At 34.0% G+C, this 18,257-nt stretch overlaps 2 protein-coding genes across 2 annotated transcripts in view; both read right to left on the bottom strand.

The window, feature by feature from the left end:
* Nucleotides 1-8,209: 8,209 nt before the first annotated feature.
* LOC149164235 (histone acetyltransferase of the MYST family 1-like) overlaps nucleotides 8,210-18,257 on the bottom strand; it is a 162,607-nt gene continuing 152,559 nt past the window's right edge. The window contains exons 6-9 of the mRNA XM_089432000.1: nucleotides 11,165-11,326; nucleotides 10,361-10,454; nucleotides 9,037-9,179; nucleotides 8,210-8,943 (exon numbers count right to left, since the gene is read on the bottom strand). Of these exons, the coding sequence (XP_089288126.1) occupies nucleotides 8,743-8,943; nucleotides 9,037-9,179; nucleotides 10,361-10,454; nucleotides 11,165-11,326 (600 nt within the window). The 3' untranslated portion in view covers nucleotides 8,210-8,742. The remainder of the gene's footprint in view (nucleotides 8,944-9,036; nucleotides 9,180-10,360; nucleotides 10,455-11,164; nucleotides 11,327-18,257) is intronic.
* Nucleotides 13,530-14,281, bottom strand: LOC149164236 (uncharacterized). Its single transcript, XM_089430889.1, has 2 exons — nucleotides 14,138-14,281; nucleotides 13,530-14,037 (listed from the first exon to the last, which is right to left on the bottom strand). Exons 1-2 carry the CDS (start codon nucleotides 14,263-14,265, stop codon nucleotides 13,626-13,628), a joined length of 540 nt encoding a protein of 179 aa, XP_089287015.1. The 5' UTR covers nucleotides 14,266-14,281; the 3' UTR covers nucleotides 13,530-13,625.

An 18,257-nucleotide genomic window follows, 5' to 3' on the forward strand; every position in this document is an offset into this window, starting at 1 on the left:
GGTACATCATGACATGCAAGTCATATATTTGCAAATTGATAACTTCATGCTCTTTTTTGTAATGGTCACACATTGTGGATGCTGAGGAGTAATAATCCATAGAGGAGCCATAATTATGTAAGAACCAGGTGAAAAAGACAATAGATGCTGAGCGACAGAAGGAAGATTACCAAGAATAACCAATAGAGGGTGCAGTGGGCGAGAGGTTCCAACATAGCAACCAAATAACACAATTTGAATTGGAAAAGTAGCTTATATGACCATAACACAGTAAAAATGAGCAAGCCACCACCAATTGAGCAACTAGAATAAGGACAAAGCTAAGGCCTCAGACAAAAAATTTCCTGTCATTGGAACAACATCTCACAGAGTAGAGAATATCAAAAATTGGAAAGCTTACCTCCCACACCGAAAGGCCAAATTGCCAAAGCACCCAATTGCAGTGGTGTTGCATTCACACTAGATTCTCACAATAGAAGGATGCCCTTAGAGTTACTCTAAGTTCATTGCAGAGCTTCCAATTATGCCAACGCCCAGACACCACCCTTAAAACAGGGGAAACCCACTTCAAAATCCACTGAGAATTATGAATTCTAAACCAACTACACTTGCAAGTCGTGAATGAGGCTGAGCTCCCACAATTGGATTTATTCCCATCACACCATGGGAGCCACACTCGAGCTTTTAGTTTGACACAATTGCTTCTAGTACCCTGAGGCAAAGAAATCATCATGAAGCGATCGAGGAGATGCAAATATAACTATCTAGGAGATCGAGACTACAAGCAGGTCTATTATACACAAGGGTATTAAGGAAGGCATACTTGCAAGGAGCATGTGGCCAGTTCTTGCCACGTCTATTTGACAAATAACAATCATGAAGAGGCTGGGGGAATGAGAGCAATCCGTCAAATTGATATAGTTGGGATAAGAGGGGAGGGATGAGTGTGGGATGGGACATGAAGGCTCAAGGGGGAGGGACATAGGAAAGGGGGGCACTAGGGAGAAAACTTGAATTCCTAAGGGATCAAGACATACCCTCTTATACCATTGACCTTTGTTTTCCCTTCAGCTAGAAGGAAAGCCTTATTGGCTTGATGATCTACCTCAAAGGTAAGATTTCTGAGGATGTGGAAGAAGGAAGTGTTAGAGAAAGAGAGAAGGGTTTTTTTAATTCGATGACATAAAAGACTTAAGGTATTATCTTTTGGAGGAGTGCCAATTTTCAAGTAACGAATAACTATGAAAGAATCACCCAAAATGATAATGCCTTTGATGCCTCGATCTTCGGCTAGAGATAACCCCCAAAAAAATCCATACATTTATGCCTGGTTGCTAGATTTTTTGCCAAGGCCCCATGAAAATTTATCCACAACGTTTCTTTCGGAATTTAGTAATATCTACTCCTTTTTCTGATTTTTTTTTATTTATTATATGAAGATATTTTAATTTTTGATTGTGTTTATTGTCACATATTTAAATTCAAAGAAATAGAATATGTACACCTATATAAAAGATATCAAAACATTGGGAGAAGAGAGGTTCCTCCTGAAAAAAAAAAGTTTCATAAACCAATTTAATACTAATATTATTTTTATGACACAACTTAAATTAACTTCAAATATATTATAAAATAATAAATTTTAAAAAATTAAATTGAAAACTTAAAATATAACTCAAAATAATTATTACCTTTTATTTTTCAAAACTTTGTGTAATGTTATATTTCTTAAAATTTTGTATATTCTTACGAATTCCATTTTCATTAAGAAATTGTTTATTTTTATTTTAAATTTTATTGCATTTTTATATATAATTTATATATATTAAATAGATAAAAAATTAATAATTTTTGTTAATAATATAATTATGTATTGATATATTTAATTAATTATTTTTTAATTTTAATAATTTATTTATTTATATATATGGAAAATAAAATTTATTTTATAAATAAAAAATATTTATAATTTTAAAATTGTATTAATAATATAATTATATATAAAGAGATTTAACTAATTAATTTTCATTTTTACTAATTTTTTATTCTTATATATATATTCTTCCAAGTGTGTTATAAATGTTTTATTATTATTTTTACCTAGTAAGCTCTAAAATCACTAGATAGAAAATAAAAAATTTATTTTATTTTAAAATAAATGAATAGAAAATAAACATTTTAATTTATTATAAAATAAATTGAAATAATTATAATAATGTAAATGTGAAATAATAATGAGGAAAAAATTCAAACATCAATTTAGTAAATAAAATAAAATTTTAATTCTTTTATAAATTAAAATTACAGTTTATAAAACCATATCAAAGTTGCCTATTTAAATATGTACAATCTTTTGAATTTTAAATTATTAATTTAATTTAATTTTTTCTTAATTGGTCTACTCCTATATTGATACAAAAATGATATTACAGAAAGGCAGATGCCTCGAGAGTTCTAGCCATGCAGTTGCCATTCTTACAAAAAAACTCTTGACGTACTTACTAGAGAACCTGCGTATTGACTTACATGAAATCATGAAGCATACAAGAAAAAAAATTCAATCGCAAATAACATAATAATTTTCTAGGGAAAGCCACAACAAAAAGCCCCTTCTATTTGTATATTGCATTAATCAGAAAATATGAGAAGATTACAATGCTTTGCTCAAGTCCGAGAAACCTTTGCACTATCTCTATCTAACTCATTGCTTCCTAAGCAAGCCTTGGATGAATAATAGATGCTCTGCTCAACCTTGAGCTCAACCTGCACAAGTATTTTCTATCCTCTGTCTAACTAACTGCCTTTGGCCAATACTTAGCCAAATTCCTAGCCTTCTAAGCTCCTACTTCCTTGCCCTCACAAGTTCCACACACAAACTTATGCTTCCTATTGCTTGGTCTCACCAACTCGTGCTCACCAAAACAATGATTAACCTTGTGCCTTCATTACTCCTTTTGAAGGCAATTCGAATGGTTAAAATTAGTGAATTTTCTAATTAAGGAATGATTTATTTTAGGTCTTATTTTGACTACATGCATCATCTGTTTAATTTAGATGATTTTACCACTGATAGTACATTGTCCTTGAACTTCTATCTCAATTGGGTCTTTCTCTGATTTGACATGCATGACTTAATTATGAGAGAATCTTCAGTTTACTAGTTGAGCAGTGTTGGTTACACCCACTACTAGATCTCCCATTAATTCCTCCATCAGTTGGAACTAGTTTAACTAAATTTAACTCAGTTAAACTGAATTAAATAATTACAACTTAAAGGAACTCAACCTGGGCCCCTGAAATTTAGGAACCACTCTACATGACTCTAAATAGACTCCCAACTCGAATTAACTGAGCCAACTAAGTCAAATTAACTTGGTTAACTATTACAAGTTGCTATAAGAATTAGAATTACAATTTAATTCCCAATTTAATTCAAGGACAAATTAAATTAGAATTTTTCTTAATGTTATTTTTAACATTTCTTCTCACTATTTTCAACATAGTGAATCGATTTTGCTAGTTGAACCATCAAAATGCGCAAATAATAACATGTGCGATAGACAACAATTAAAAAACATCCTAAAACACATAAATTATTGTTTGGTCTTTACTTTTGACAATTGCAGGTTACAATGGAGGCATGTGGTTCTTTAGGCCATTCAACAAATTACTTAATGAGAGTTCTTTTTTGCATTACCTTTCCTCGTTAAATAATAATAATGATAAGACGCTATTAGTGCTAGGGTAAAGAGAAGGGAAGGCCAAACATCATTCTCCATTGGTTTCTCATTCCCCATTTCATTTCTCTCTTATTCCATTTTTATTATTCACAATTTTTTTCCCTTCTTTTCTTTCATTTAATTTCATAATGCTTGCCTTGTCTTTTTTCTTTTTCAATCCTCATTTATTCTTAGCTCCTTATATATACTAAAATTTTACAAACCATTTGTGTTTGTTGCAAATCCATTTTGGATTAAACCTTTCCATTGAGAGGCCTTTAGTATCCAAAAGCTTAACCAATCTATGGATGAATGTGCTTCCTATCTGCGTCTTTGAAACTTGACTCAAATCTGATGACGGTTGTACCTGGAGTCTAATTGTAGCTCTCACTCTCGATTCAGGCTTTTGGATTTAGCTTTGGCTTTGGTTTTGTCTGTTGTTTCTAGCTTCACTTGTTTTAGAAGTGTAGTAATTCATCATTGATTCTCTATAATGCTTCATACTCAACACTCTCTAACAACACACTACATTCCAATTAAAATCCATTCCCATCTTTGGTGTGTAAATCTCTTTCATTCTTAGACTTGGAGATTGTTTGTCTTAGAAGTCAATGGAAAACAAGTCAAACTTTGGTCTTCGCTTGTTCATTGTTGAATGCATGCCACTCATTCAACAATGAGATTTAAGTAATCAATTTTCCATCACGGAATCAATCATCAAAAAGAAGTGTTATTTCTCTTATGTCTGCTAAGATTCATCACTTCCAAGATGAAACAACATTTTGTTTGTTACAAACAAGTTGATACACAATAAATGTAATGTATATATTATTAATGATATTGAATAACAAATGATGAATTACAATGGAGGTCCCCCTATATAAATACTAGGTGGGTGTTTAATTTACATTAATAGTCCTCTCCCTTAGAATAGGGCACATTCCTAAATCTCCTACTAATTATGTCTGTTACACACATGGTACTTGACCCCCATATGTACCTCCATATGCTAAAATAGGGCCAATGAGCTTGTACATTGGACTACTTGATGATGTGCGTAGACGAACCCAGGACACCACCAAGCTAGCCTTAACACTATTTGATGAGTGTTGCTTGTGCCAAAGCTCATTCCAAAGCCTAGATGATGGTAGGTTATCGTTGAAATACTTGGGAGGGCTTGCAAATCACCCTTGGATGCCAACACTTGCTTATTATGATGCCACATCAATCCTCTTAACCCTGGTAAGGGTGATGTAGGGTGCAATTTGGATGATGTCATTGTTGAGCAGGCACTTCATGGAGATATAACAGTGCACATTGACCTTTTCTTGGAGTGAGGAGCATTTGTGATCCAATTTATCACTTGCTTGATGCACCTTGAGCACTTATAGAGGATGATTGCATGGTGGAGATCCTTATTTCCCACATGTGGGCTATTTTTGGTATTTATGTTATGTTTTTGAGCTATCTTAAGGTCAACTTGTGACCTTTAATAGAGTTGTTGAATGCTTAAGCAAACTTTTTTTAGGGTTTTTCTTGTAAAATTATGGAAATAAGACATGTTAGACCTCATAAATAGAAGTGGCCTTATTTCACTTTATCATCATCAACATTCGCTCGTCACACTTTCCTCTTTGGGAGTGTGCATTAGTCCTTATTTCTTCTACTTGGCCGAAATGTGATCTTTATGATGTGAATTTCTCTTGAGATGGAATTTTGCTTGAAGATTGTTTCTTATGATTGATTGCGACTCGTGAGAATTTTGTAAGTTTATTGCATATTCTCTATACTTTGCATGTTATATTTGTAAGTTTATTGTTATATTCTCTATACTTTGCATGTCCCATTGTTGAAATTGTTAAATTTATCTAGAAATCTTGATCATTTATGATATGTAAATTTATTTTCCTTGAATCCTTTAAGAGAACTCTGAATGTACATCTATCAAATTTAAAACCTTCCCTCACAAGGAAGCCACTAGTGTTTATAAATGGATCCCCTAGTCATCTCACTTGCTTCAACAAAGTCATTCTCATTGAATTTGCACTAGTATACCCCATTTGCCTATTTAGAACAAGGCACTAACCTATGTATCGTTGATCAAACCCTATTTTCTAATCAATTCTCCTCATCTTTTAAATTCTAGATATTTAGGATTAGAGCTAAGATTTATATGAAATATTACTAAAAAGGTGATTTCCTTTAATGTGTCATTGTTCTTTAAATAGAAGTTGCATTATATAATTATCTAAAAGCAAAATCTAACATTTTATTGCATATTAAACCCTATATCTATGGCTAACATCAACATTTTGTTGTTTTATGCATTTTTCAGACATAGAAACTCCATTGAAAACCCTCGATCCTTCGTATCTAATTGAAAGCCTTGATCCTTTGTTGATTTACCATTGTAGTACTTTTTTCTCCAACTGTTATATGACAATGTGCACCCCGTCATTGAAAACTTATAACATCCCTTTAATTTCCATAATTGGTCTATGGATAAAGGGCTTGAACTTCAGAGAAAATTATCCAAGCCATCCTAGCTTTGTCGATACCATATACCCATCACTAAACCTCATCCATCACCTTGGGCTATTCTTATTGAATATCTTTTAGGAAAACTTCCCTTGTGCTACTAACACCACTAAATCGTTGGAGAAAGGTTATTGAGGTGACAATGGTAGCCAATCTCTTGTTGCCCTGAGGTCTAGATCCTACTTAATGAGGCTTTGCACTAGATCTTCTAGATTTTATGGCAACAATTCATATACCTCATCAATTATGTGTTAATCATCAAACACAAACCTATTTATCTGGTAGTTTTACAAAAGTAAAATGTCCCATTTCATTTTTTCAAATTATCAAATTTCAAATACTTATGGCTAATTTAGTTTGCTGTCAAAAAATGTCATGTACCCATTGAATTGATTTTTGTAAAGGGGAAATTATTAAAAAAACCATTAAAAAACGAATCTTAATTAAAAATTGTATTATATCAATACAATATGCGTGTTTTCTTATAAAACTTAAAACTTCTATACATATTAGGTAAAATTCACTAGTTTTGAATGATGTATCACTTTGGAATTTAGTTAAATTTTATTAATATAAACAAAACTCCAATTATTCTCATCACTTTGTGGAATTGTAATACCATGCTTAATAAACTTGTCACAGTTTTATGTCTTCATGATCTCCATGGCACAGAGCCAAACAATTAAGCTTTTAACATTAAAATATCCTCAAAAATACTTTTTTACAAAGGAAAAAATAACAGAAGTTGAGCCAAGTTGACCTACTTTGTCATCAATCCAACATTTCCCTTTTGAGTTGGTGTATGATTCTTTTTATCATAAATAAAACATCAATGTAGAACCATCATTTTGTTCTCATTGTTTCAAATAAATCCATTACTCTAATTTAAACAAACATGTTTAATTCAAATAAATCCATTGCTCTGATTTGCCCAAAACAAACCTGTTTAGAACTTTATATTAATAAAAATTACAACTAACCCATATATATAAATATAAACTGATAATTCACCATTCTAAAATGTAAAAAATAATTAATGTGACTTTGCAGTGTCACAAGCTCGCTCCGCTTTTGTTGACACGGTTAATCAAAAAATTATTTACAAATCAGTTTCCTTTTAATTAATTATTGGTTAGCTTTACAACGATAGGTAAGGTGTATTACTACTCCATATATCGATTGGCTAACAATGCGCATTATTGATTGTTATCCTACCTCGTTAAATTATTATGCTTAATTCAATGTAAGCAACAAAAGGAGTTCCAAAACAGATAAATTCTATATATATATATATCCAGGGTCGCTGCAAAGAATAATTGGGACTCTCCCCACCCACGTTCAATTCGTTCCATTCTTGACAGTGACATGATGAATATAATGGCGATGAATATAATGGCTAGAATATATTATTCCTTATATCAAATATATAAATATTTATCTATAAAAACAGCCATAGTCCCTTTAAGAAGGCATATATAATTGAGATTGCCCGTTTTGGAACTCCCTCCCTTTACTATTAGATTGGATTAAGCGCAGTAATTTAATCTGAGGTAGCATAACCATCAATAATGTACATGTTAGCCAAGTGAACAACGAATATATGCCATGTAATAATATCCAATACACACCTTACATTTATAGCATTGCAAAAAATGACCAAGGCTACATGCGGAAAATAGACAGGCTCCAGAGTTCTCCCCTTGTATATTCAACCCAACTTTCAATGCATTTTCTACGACCTCATGCGCTAAATATCGATAATAAATTATATGCAAGTATTATCAAGAACAAACAGATGATTTTATGGAAAGAATTAAAAAACCTAACAAGGCCAATAACGAAGCTCATGAATATCTCCATGGATGTCTATGTTGTCCCATATGTAGTATAAAATTATAAGCTTCAGTTAACCTGTTTTGACCCCTCTAAAATAGACCCCCTCGTCGGAGTGGTTGAGCTTGTCAGACGCTGGAATTTAAAAATTAGAGTAATGCTCACTATAATTCATAGCGGCAGAATTAACAATACATCTGAAATTTTCAACAGAGTTCTCCAACTCTTGAAGAACACTAAAACATTCAAAGCAAAAAATTATTAGTGGTACAGAACACTACTATCTATACCATGCAACATATAATGTGAAAATGTTGGAGGCAACAAAGGTGGATGAATCCCGTCCTTTATAATTCCAGTTGCATCTTTCAGGAAAAAACATTGCCAACATCTATGTACAAGTGGGTCACCGATCACCTAAGTGGCATTAAATCTGGATGATTCCTATTCTCGATAAATTCCAGTTGCTTCTTTCAAAAAATCTAATTTCAAATAAAAACGTCACCACCATCTATGTACAACGTTTACTGATCACCTACCCAGATTCTAGGGGTGCAAAACAAGGAATAATCGATAATATTACAGTGCCCTTCATTTAGAAAAGGGCATATTGAACAGGAAAAAAAAGAACAAGAAAAAAACAGATATTTCATCATTGTTCCTTGTAGGGAGTCCAAATAAGTTTACAAACATCAACTTCCAAACCACCTCGCCCTACAGCTTTTAAGTGTCGGTCCAAAACCTTAGGATCTGCACAGATAGCATGCTGTCCTTTCCGATACTGAATAAGATCTAAGCCTTGTAAAGTGCTGAGCACATCGTCTGCCTTGATAGCTGTCATATCACTAAGTTCCTGCACTTACATTCCAGAAAGAGATATAAAGAATGAAACTTGGATAATATACTCGAGTACAAATAAAGTGGAATCTAAAACAAATTTGCACACCTTGATGGAAATATTGCTCTTGTGTTTTTTCAAAATGTCCAGCAGGACCCTTGTCCAGTAACCTCTGTAGCTTAATAATCCAAGATCAGACAAGGGGCGCTCTGGGGTCCCAACTTTGCCTTCCTTCTTGGACAACTCATATGCTGTTGAAAGCACGAAGATATGATTAGATCTTTAGTTACAAGAGCTGGGTTACAGGCACATAACTGAAAATAAGGTAGCAATTGCAGAAATCATACGATATCTAACTGCAAGAGTCCCTGAACAACAGTGCTTCTGAAAAGATGGATATTCAGTAAACCAACAATGGGGGAAATTATTTCACGACTGAACAGCAAGAAAAATTACTATTAACTACCATTTATTTTTCAAGGAACATAGCAAGAGCGTGTCCTGTATCAAGAGAAGGAAAGAATTATGATAGTTGGCAATCTTCGGGTTAAAAGCACTCTCATGTTCGAAAAATTACTATTAACTACCATTTATTTTTCAAGGAACATAGCAAGAGCGTGTCCTGTATCAAGAGAAGGAAAGAATTATGATAGTTGGCAATCTTCGGGTTATAAGCACTCTCATGTTCAGTGACCCAGCTGGATGGGTTAGACTAGGCTCAAACTCCTTGATTAATTTCCACATATAAAACTAAGAGAAAACTTGGATCCTTGTTGGAAAACGAAAAGTGACTGCAAGATGGCTTTACACCAGAAAATCAAATACTCCAATCAGAACGTAAGTTCCTCTTCCACATTTGTGATCAACAAACCATTTTTGGCCACATGTAGCTGATAAATATACCATCTATAGAATTATACTGAGTGTATGAATAACAACTCCTTCAGACCTAGCACTTTGTGCACCACAACAATATGACTATTTGTAGCAAATAACGCTTGACCCTATGCCATTTAATGCTATCCAACTTCACAATCAACCTGTTTGTATTTATTATTAGAAGCCCTTGTTACCCAACCCTGCTAGAAATGCAAAGAAGTTCCTCCTACATATATTTAAGTTTGAGGCTCCAAATCCCAGAAAAGTTAAAAACTGATTCCTGCAAGTCTTGAATTTGTTTCCTACAGTTAATGAAATCTTAGCTCCAATTACACTTCACTTGACCAAATATGTTCTCCTTTGAGTGCCTGGGGCGGAAACTATTATTTTTTAACATATTTTAGATGTTATCTGATGCACCACCATGCATCCCCCCCTATCCCCCACGCCCTGAGATTTCAAAGTTGATGCACCCTTGATACTTAGACTCTCTTACTTCATATTTAGTACACACAAAAAATAATATAATGGAGGAAGGATACATGAAACTTACAAAAGGAAATTAGGAACTTTCCATATCCTTTCCGTTGATATGGAGGAAGCGTAAGTATACATGCCAAATTATATGACTCCTCGGAATGCTTCTCCTGCACGACAAACATGTAAGAGGAAAGTTAACCATTGAAGATGATAAAATGTTATGTTCGAAATGAAAATGAACAGAGAAGAATATTATAAGAAAGGCCCCGGCAGAAAATAACAATGTTCAACTAAAGATCAAAAGGAATTGCACTTTTGCATTAGTGATAAGTTGATAACCAAGCTTAAGAGTTAGTTATAACCAACATAATGGCTTAACTATTACCAAGATAGGCCAAAAAGTTGGTTCCGGACCAAGCTGAAGCTTAATAGATGATAGTGCTCAAAATATTATGATCAAGGACGCATAATGAACATGTATTGCAATTGTAAACAGGTGCAAAAACTCCTATCAAGTGCAAGTGCCAAGAAAAAATATAACAAAGTTCAATTGCAAAACAATATATGAGATGCTTTGTCTTTTTCCTTATTTGCTTTCAATTACACAAAAGTCAAAAATGCTGATCAAGATGGAAAGAGAGATTCAGCACGTAGCACAGAAAAGGGCTAAATTACTTGAAACATCATTTTAAGCCAGAAGTTTCAATCTTTATAAGTAACAGTCTAACAGACAAAAAAACCCATCTTTCATTTCTGCAAGGATGTTCTCATAGTACATGTTTATGAATTTTCACTAGCATTATATCCAAGGTATTTAGAATCCAGTTTAAAAGCAGTAACAAAAACCACAAAAAATGCAATAAAACCTTCTGCTTACCTTTGAAAAATATCCAACCATGTGACATCCCCGCTCATCACATTCACAAAGAATATAAAATAGGAACAAATCCACATCGTAGTAAAGTGTCTTGTGGTCTAAGAACAACTTGGCCAAATAGCAGAGATTCTGTGCATACACTTTGTTCTTCTTTCCATCGACCTGTTAACACATTACATTATCAAATTTTGAAATACTATATGCTGGGAACAATAGCCGTATCGAAAACTAGAGAAAGCATAAGATAACATGTAAACAAAAATGGTTAAAAGAAAGAAACCTAATGACAGAATACAACACAAGATATCCAACCACAGAACAGGTGAAAATGATCAAACAATGTCACAGAAAACACACCCTACCCCCTTGTACCAGTTGTGTTTCCATATCAAAATGGTGAAATGTGTTTCAGACTGTACAAAACTTGTTTGCCACACATGAAACACATTTCACATGGCCTGAAACGTGTTTTAAGCAGTGTTGTGAAAATCGCGATTTTTATACGAAAAAATCGCCGGTATTTTTTTTTGCCAATTTTTACTGAAAAAATCGCGATAGAAACTTAAAAAATCACCGGGGGTCGTGACAGCATAGTTTTATAACGTTTTTTTGGGTTTTTCATGCAATTTTTTTGAAAGAAACAAATAATTTTTGAGTGGGGCAGCTTAATGATCAAGTCTAGGCCCTAGTATGGATATGCTATTCATGGTAATGTTAAATTCTTAAAGTAAAAGTGACATTCTCCTTAATCTTCATTTATGAAGATTAAGGAGAATGTCACTTTTACTTAAATTTTTAACATTACCATGAAATGACTCAGGATGTTTGAGAGTGGTTCCAATCTCATTGGATTTCATATGGAGAAAGTAGAATTTTAGATTTCATTTAAAATCCAGCAGACTTATCAGTTTTTCAAGATTTCAGGATTGGGAGATTGTAATGTTTCCAAGTGACACCACCTGCCCGAGCTACCCTTGCCACCAGTAGAGGACGTGGTATACCTCCTATAGCTCCTACTTCTAGTTCTTCAGCTTCTAGAGCACATCAGACTCCACTGCCATCTCCACCAGCACAGGTACCAGCATTTATATCTAAAGGGAAAGGGAAAGTTATGGCATTTTCTCGCAAGAGGGCAAAGGATTAGACTTTCATTTTATTGTATATGACATTATGACATGATGAGATACATGATCATATTTTTTGTTGATATTTTGAGGCTGAGTTGGGACTCAGGAGTCAGGACTTACTATTCGGGACATGATTCAATGTTATGTGTGATTTTAGTGCTAGAAATGATATTAAACATCTTATATATTAGTTTTTTTATCATATTTATGTGTCAATGTATTTATTTTATGTTGTAGATGGTTTAGATATTAAAAAAATTGAAAAAAAATGAATATTTTTGTACCAAACGATTTTTTCCCGATTTTTTCCGATTTGTTCCCCGCGCCGATTTAATCCCGATCGCGATTTTCACAACATTGGTTTTAAGTGTGTTGCAATGTCTATACAGCATTTCCAAATAAGAAATTATCTAATTTTGCCTTAATTCCGTTCTATGGCCCACAATATTAGTTTTAATGCCTAATTAGAGGTTAATTATGAACTAATAAGACTTGTAAAAGCATCTAAACAAGAAATGTTTCTTTAAAAAGGGTTTCACTCTCATTTTGCACTAAAAATGTTGGCAATTAATGGTAATGTTAAATTCTTCAAGTAAAAGTTTAAACCAATGTTGCAGTAATCATTATCGAGATATTATCGGCACGGGGAAAAAATCGTAAAATACAAAAATATTCATTTTTTCTAATTTTTTTAATATCTAAAGCATCTACAACATAAAATAAATACATTGACACATAAATATAATAAAAGAACTAATATATAAAGTGTGTAATATCATTTCTAGTGCTACATCACACATAGTAGTGAATCATGCCCTGAATAGTAAGTCCCGACTCCTGAGTCCCAACTCAACCTCAAAATATCAACAAAAAATATAATAATGTATCTCATGAATCATATCATGAGTCATCTTTAAAAAGGGTTTCACTCTCATTTTGCACTAAAAATGTTGGCAATTAATGGTAATGTTAAATTCTTCAAGTAAAAGTTTAAACCAATGTTGCAGTGATCATTATCGAGATATTATCGGCAAGGGGAAAAAATCGTAAAATACAAAAATATTCATTTTTTCCAATTTTTTTAATATCTAAAGCATCTACAACATAAAATAAATACATTGACACATAAATATAATAAAAGAACTAATATATAAGATGTGTAATATCATTTCTAGTGCTACATCACACATAGTAGTGAATCATGCCCTGAATAGTAAGTCCCGACTCCTGAGTCCCAACTCAACCTCAAAATATCAACAAAAAATATAATAATGTATCTCATGAGTCATATCATGAGTCATAATGTATATACAATGAAATGAAAAAGTCTAATACTATTGATTTCCTCTGCCCCTCTTGCGAGAAAATGCAATAGCTTTCATTTTCCCTCTAGATGTAGATGCCGGTGGAGTTGGCAGTGGACTCTGTTGTGCTTTAGAAGCTGAAGAACTAGGAGCTCTAGGAGGTAGACCACGTCTTCTACTGATGGAAAGGGTAGCCCGGGTAGGTGGTGTCACCTCCTCCTCCTGTTGCTCTGCCTCCTCGTCCCCCTCCACTACCTCCTGCTCTAACCAATCATCGGCAGACTCCATGAGAGGCCTCCCGGCCTCAACCCTCCATGTAGCAGTGGTGTCAATCCCATCCAATGAGATGGCCTCCATATCAGGTATCCTCTCAAGTTGCCTCACCCACAATCGAAGATTGTAGTAGACGTAAACCATGTCATTAAGTCGTTGGGACTCCAACCTGTACAAAGATCATGAAATAATAATTAAAAAAAATATATTGTTTAATGAATTCAAAAAATTATTTGGAAATTTGCAATATTTTAAGTTTTAAGTTTAACCTGTTGCGCTTCTTGTTGTATATTTTTTCAAATACACTCCAGTTGCGCTCGCATCCTGAGGAGCTACACATTTGGCTGAGGATTCGAATGGCAAGCTTTTGCAGAAGGTGTACCCTGGCACCATACATTCTCCATCATGCATCTACAACAAAATTACAAATAAAATTTTAAATAAACAAAAAAAAAAATGAAATTTGAAAGTTGAAGCAAAGTATGAAGTTATGAACTTGAAGAGAATGAAATTTGAAACAAACTAAAAAATACCTGGCATTTTAGTCGTCCTATCAGTGACAGCCATGTCAAAGCCAAATGTGCCACCTGCCATCCTGTATGTCTCAATTTCTTTGGAGATTTCTATACTTTCTGCTGGAGATCGCACCATCCTCTGAACACAAGTTAAGAATCCATCCATGATCTTAGAATCAAATACGAACCCACATGGGTAAGAAAATGTGGGGTTCAGGGAGATCCCTGCAGCATGAATGGGATGATGGAGTGTGTTGTTCCATCGCTCATCAATCACTTCCCATAGGAGGAGTTGTCTCTGAAACCCCTCATCTCCCTTATCATCATAGTAGACCCAAATGGATTTTTTGGCCCTGTCCACAGCCTCATACAAATAGCCCATTGCGGGCTTCTCACCATCAACTAATTGAAGAACCTTTACCAAAGGTTCAGTGACGGTGCACACTTCCTGCACTCCGGCCCAGAAGTCTTCCTAGTATGAAACTAATCTGCATATGGCCTCTCCCTCTGGTTTGCGGCTCATTGTTAAAGCATGCCACTCCTCTAAAAGAAACATTCTCTTCACATCCCATAGAGAATTCAAGAAAGATTGGCGAGATATAAAATTGGTGGCAAACCGTGTAATGGCGGGGCGCACCAACTCCTTGTTGTTGGTGAATTTTCCATCAAGCTAAGCACATATGTATGATTATATATGAATTTTGTAATGTTTTTTGATGACTCAACAATATCTTTGACAAATGAAATTTTCCCTATGTCCTCCAACATCAAATCAATACAATGTGCAGCACAAGGTGTCCAAAATAAAGTAGAATGCCTCTCCATAAACATCCTACCAGCAACAACATAATTTGCAGCATTGTCCGTTATGACTTGGACAACATGTTCTACACCCACCTCCAAAATAAACACATCCAGCAAATCACATAAAGTTTTTGCATCTTTAATATGTGAAGATGCATTAACAAATTTCATAAACATTGTCCCCTTGGGACAACTAACCAAGAAGTTTATAAGGGTTCTCCCCTTTTGGTTGGTCCAACCATCTGACATCACAGTGCATCTTGTTTATGCCCATGATGCCCTAAACTCCTCCAATATTTTGGTGCAGTCAACCTTTTCATTTTGAAGAATCCGGCCTCTAAAGTCATCATAAGAATGGATTTTGTACCCTGGGCCAACAGTGGCAATAGCATCAACAGCAGGCTGGAAAAATGGATTATTCCTTGCAACGTTGAAAGGAATATCACTCCAAAGGAAAAATTTGGCAAACTACTTGTCAGATTGTTCTTTCTCAGTTTTTTTAAGCATTGAAGTGATAGATAGTTGTGAACCAGACGTGGTTCTAGGAACAAAAAATGATGAGGCAGCTACCGGGTTGGTTGTAGATATTGATGTTGAAGTAGAACTAGTGCCACTTTCTTGTTCACCTGAGCCTAACACAATCTTTGTTAGTTGTTTCTTCATTTTTGTTTTGGCCTCTCTATTGTGCTCTAAATTTTCCAATGATCTCATGGTTTTTCGAATGATTTCCGGATTTGTATTTTTGCAAGGCCCTACATCAAATCTAGGGATTTGTGCAAGGTGATACTTCAATCTATAAACCCCCCAACATATGTTGCCCACACAACTTGCAAGACAAGTTTATTCTATCAAACCCTCCATCAGGTTCACCAAATTCCCACAGAGAGTCCAATTTCCTTGGCATATTTGTAACTTGGTTGAACTCGACTCTTGAGTTTTAAATTTGTAAGATGAAGTTTGAACTTTGAAGTTGAATGGTAAACCTATGGCAAAATAAGGATTGCAAGTTACAAATATTAAAAAAAATTACATAAATGAGTAACATGACAAAATGAATGGAATTTTTGACAATTTAACAAACAAAAACCCCATCAAATCAATTCAAAAATATTTGATAAACAATGGGTTATCCAAATTCCAAACCCAACCAAAAACATAAAAAAAAAAAACCAAAACAAAGTTACAAAACACATAAATTTGGTGCCCATACCGGTTTGCTAGAGAAAATTCCTCTCCTCCTTAGCTCTCAATCCATTTTTCTCCTCCAATCAACTCCCAATCGACCAAGGTTTTTCTCCTAGGTCACTCCCAAACCACGTCGTTGCTGCTATTTGTCCAAATGAATTTTAAAAAATCATTTTTTGGTCTTATAAACCCGCTGTCTGTCGGCCCAACGATAACTACACATCGAATTGCGATTTTTTTGTTTTTATCGTGATTATTTCAAAAAAACCGTTAAAAAATCAAGAGATAAAATCGGGGAAAACTTAAAATCGCGATTTTATCGCAATTTTCGCATCACTGGTTTAAACATTGAACGCTTAAATTTTTAACATTGACATTAATTGTTTGAGAGTGGTTCCAACCTAACCCAACTTCATATGGAGAAAGTAGAATTTCACATCCCATTCAAAACCTACCAATCTAGACAGTTCTCAGGATTTAGGATTGGTAGGATTGCAGCATTTTCATTGGATTCTATCACATATGAGGGTACAAGATTGGCATTTAATAAAGAGCAATGTTATCAGAATTAAACCTGTCATTGAACCGATCAACTCCAAAACCAGGAACTGGATCGGAACTAGAAAAAAACCAAACCAAAAAACTGGTCTACCAAAAAGTTATGTAAAATATTCAAATTTAAAAGAAAAGCATATACAGTGCCGCTCAATTGGTGATCATAGTGATACGAAGTATTGTGTAAACCAAGAGATCCTAGGTTCAAATCCCCCGAAGTAGCCCAGTCTACAAAGAAGAGGACAGGTCGTAGGCCCTAGAGGTATAGTAGTAGCAGCCAAAATAGACCCCATGTCCCGCGAGTATGAGATTAACCCAGTTGCCAATTCCTCTAGTTACAATATAATAAATAAAATAAAATAAAATAAACATATATATTCATATGAATCCAAACCATTTATACACATATGCAAAATTTCTCATCTATATAGAAAGTAAAAATGCATTTAACCAAAATAGCACTTAGTGCAATACATCTTTGAATAAAAAATACATCAACAAAGAGGCTCTAGATGGCCTCTAAAGTCCAAAAACAATCATGCTACAACAGATACCTACATATCATCAAAATCATTACCTCTATTGGGATCCTCACCATCAATATCACCCTCTAAGAATTAATGTAAGATAGAAAAAGTTTAACATGTCAAATCAAGATTTTGTTTGAGTGATAGGTACATTTTTTCTAGGGTCATAACAAAGGAATTTAGCAATCAAAGCCACCAACATCAAGTTACAAAGAGGGTTTGGTGCTCTTGATTAAATGACAATTCCATACCCTCATGCATGACAGAATCTAATCGAAACGTTGCAATCCCCGAACCCTGAAAAATTTAAAGTTTGTTGGATTTTGAGTGGGACCGAAAATTCTACTTTCTCCATATGACATCCAATGAGGTTGGAACCACTCTCAAACACCCTAGAACAACTAAATGTGATGTAAAAAAATCAAGTAGAAAGATGAATTGATTTATCTTTCATGGCCATATGGAACCAACCAATTTCATACAATTGCGGTCAACGACACACGATATACAAATTTAGAAAAAGAATAATAATAATAATTTATGAGTGGAGAAACCTAATCGTCAACCCTAGAAAATCATTTTCATTATTTTTCTTTAACAAAATAACATTACCATTAATTACATATCATTAATAGGGCCTTAGGGTTGGATATTAGGCTGCCCTACTCAAAAATTATTGTTTAAAAAAATGTGTTCCAAGAGTCCCTCTTCGCAATGTACGAAACTAGTTGGTTCTATAGGGTCCTAGAGTTGAATAGTAGGCTACCTCACTTATAAATTATTGTTTCTTTTTTGAATTTATG

Source organism: Pinus tabuliformis, chromosome 5_1 (assembly GCF_031772625.1).
Source record: "Pinus tabuliformis cultivar Carrire ecotype Pingquan chromosome 5_1, CPIR1, whole genome shotgun sequence".
Lineage (NCBI taxonomy): Eukaryota > Viridiplantae > Streptophyta > Pinopsida > Pinales > Pinaceae > Pinus > Pinus tabuliformis.

Coding starts and splice junctions, on each gene's coding strand:
- LOC149164236 (XM_089430889.1), bottom strand. CDS start 14,265: ATGTATGGTGCCAGGGTACACCTTCTGCAAAAGCTTGCCATTCGAATC. Junction 14,038..14,137: donor TACAACAAGAAGCGCAACAG/GTTAAACTTAAA, acceptor ATCTTTGTACAG/GTTGGAGTCCCAACGACTTA.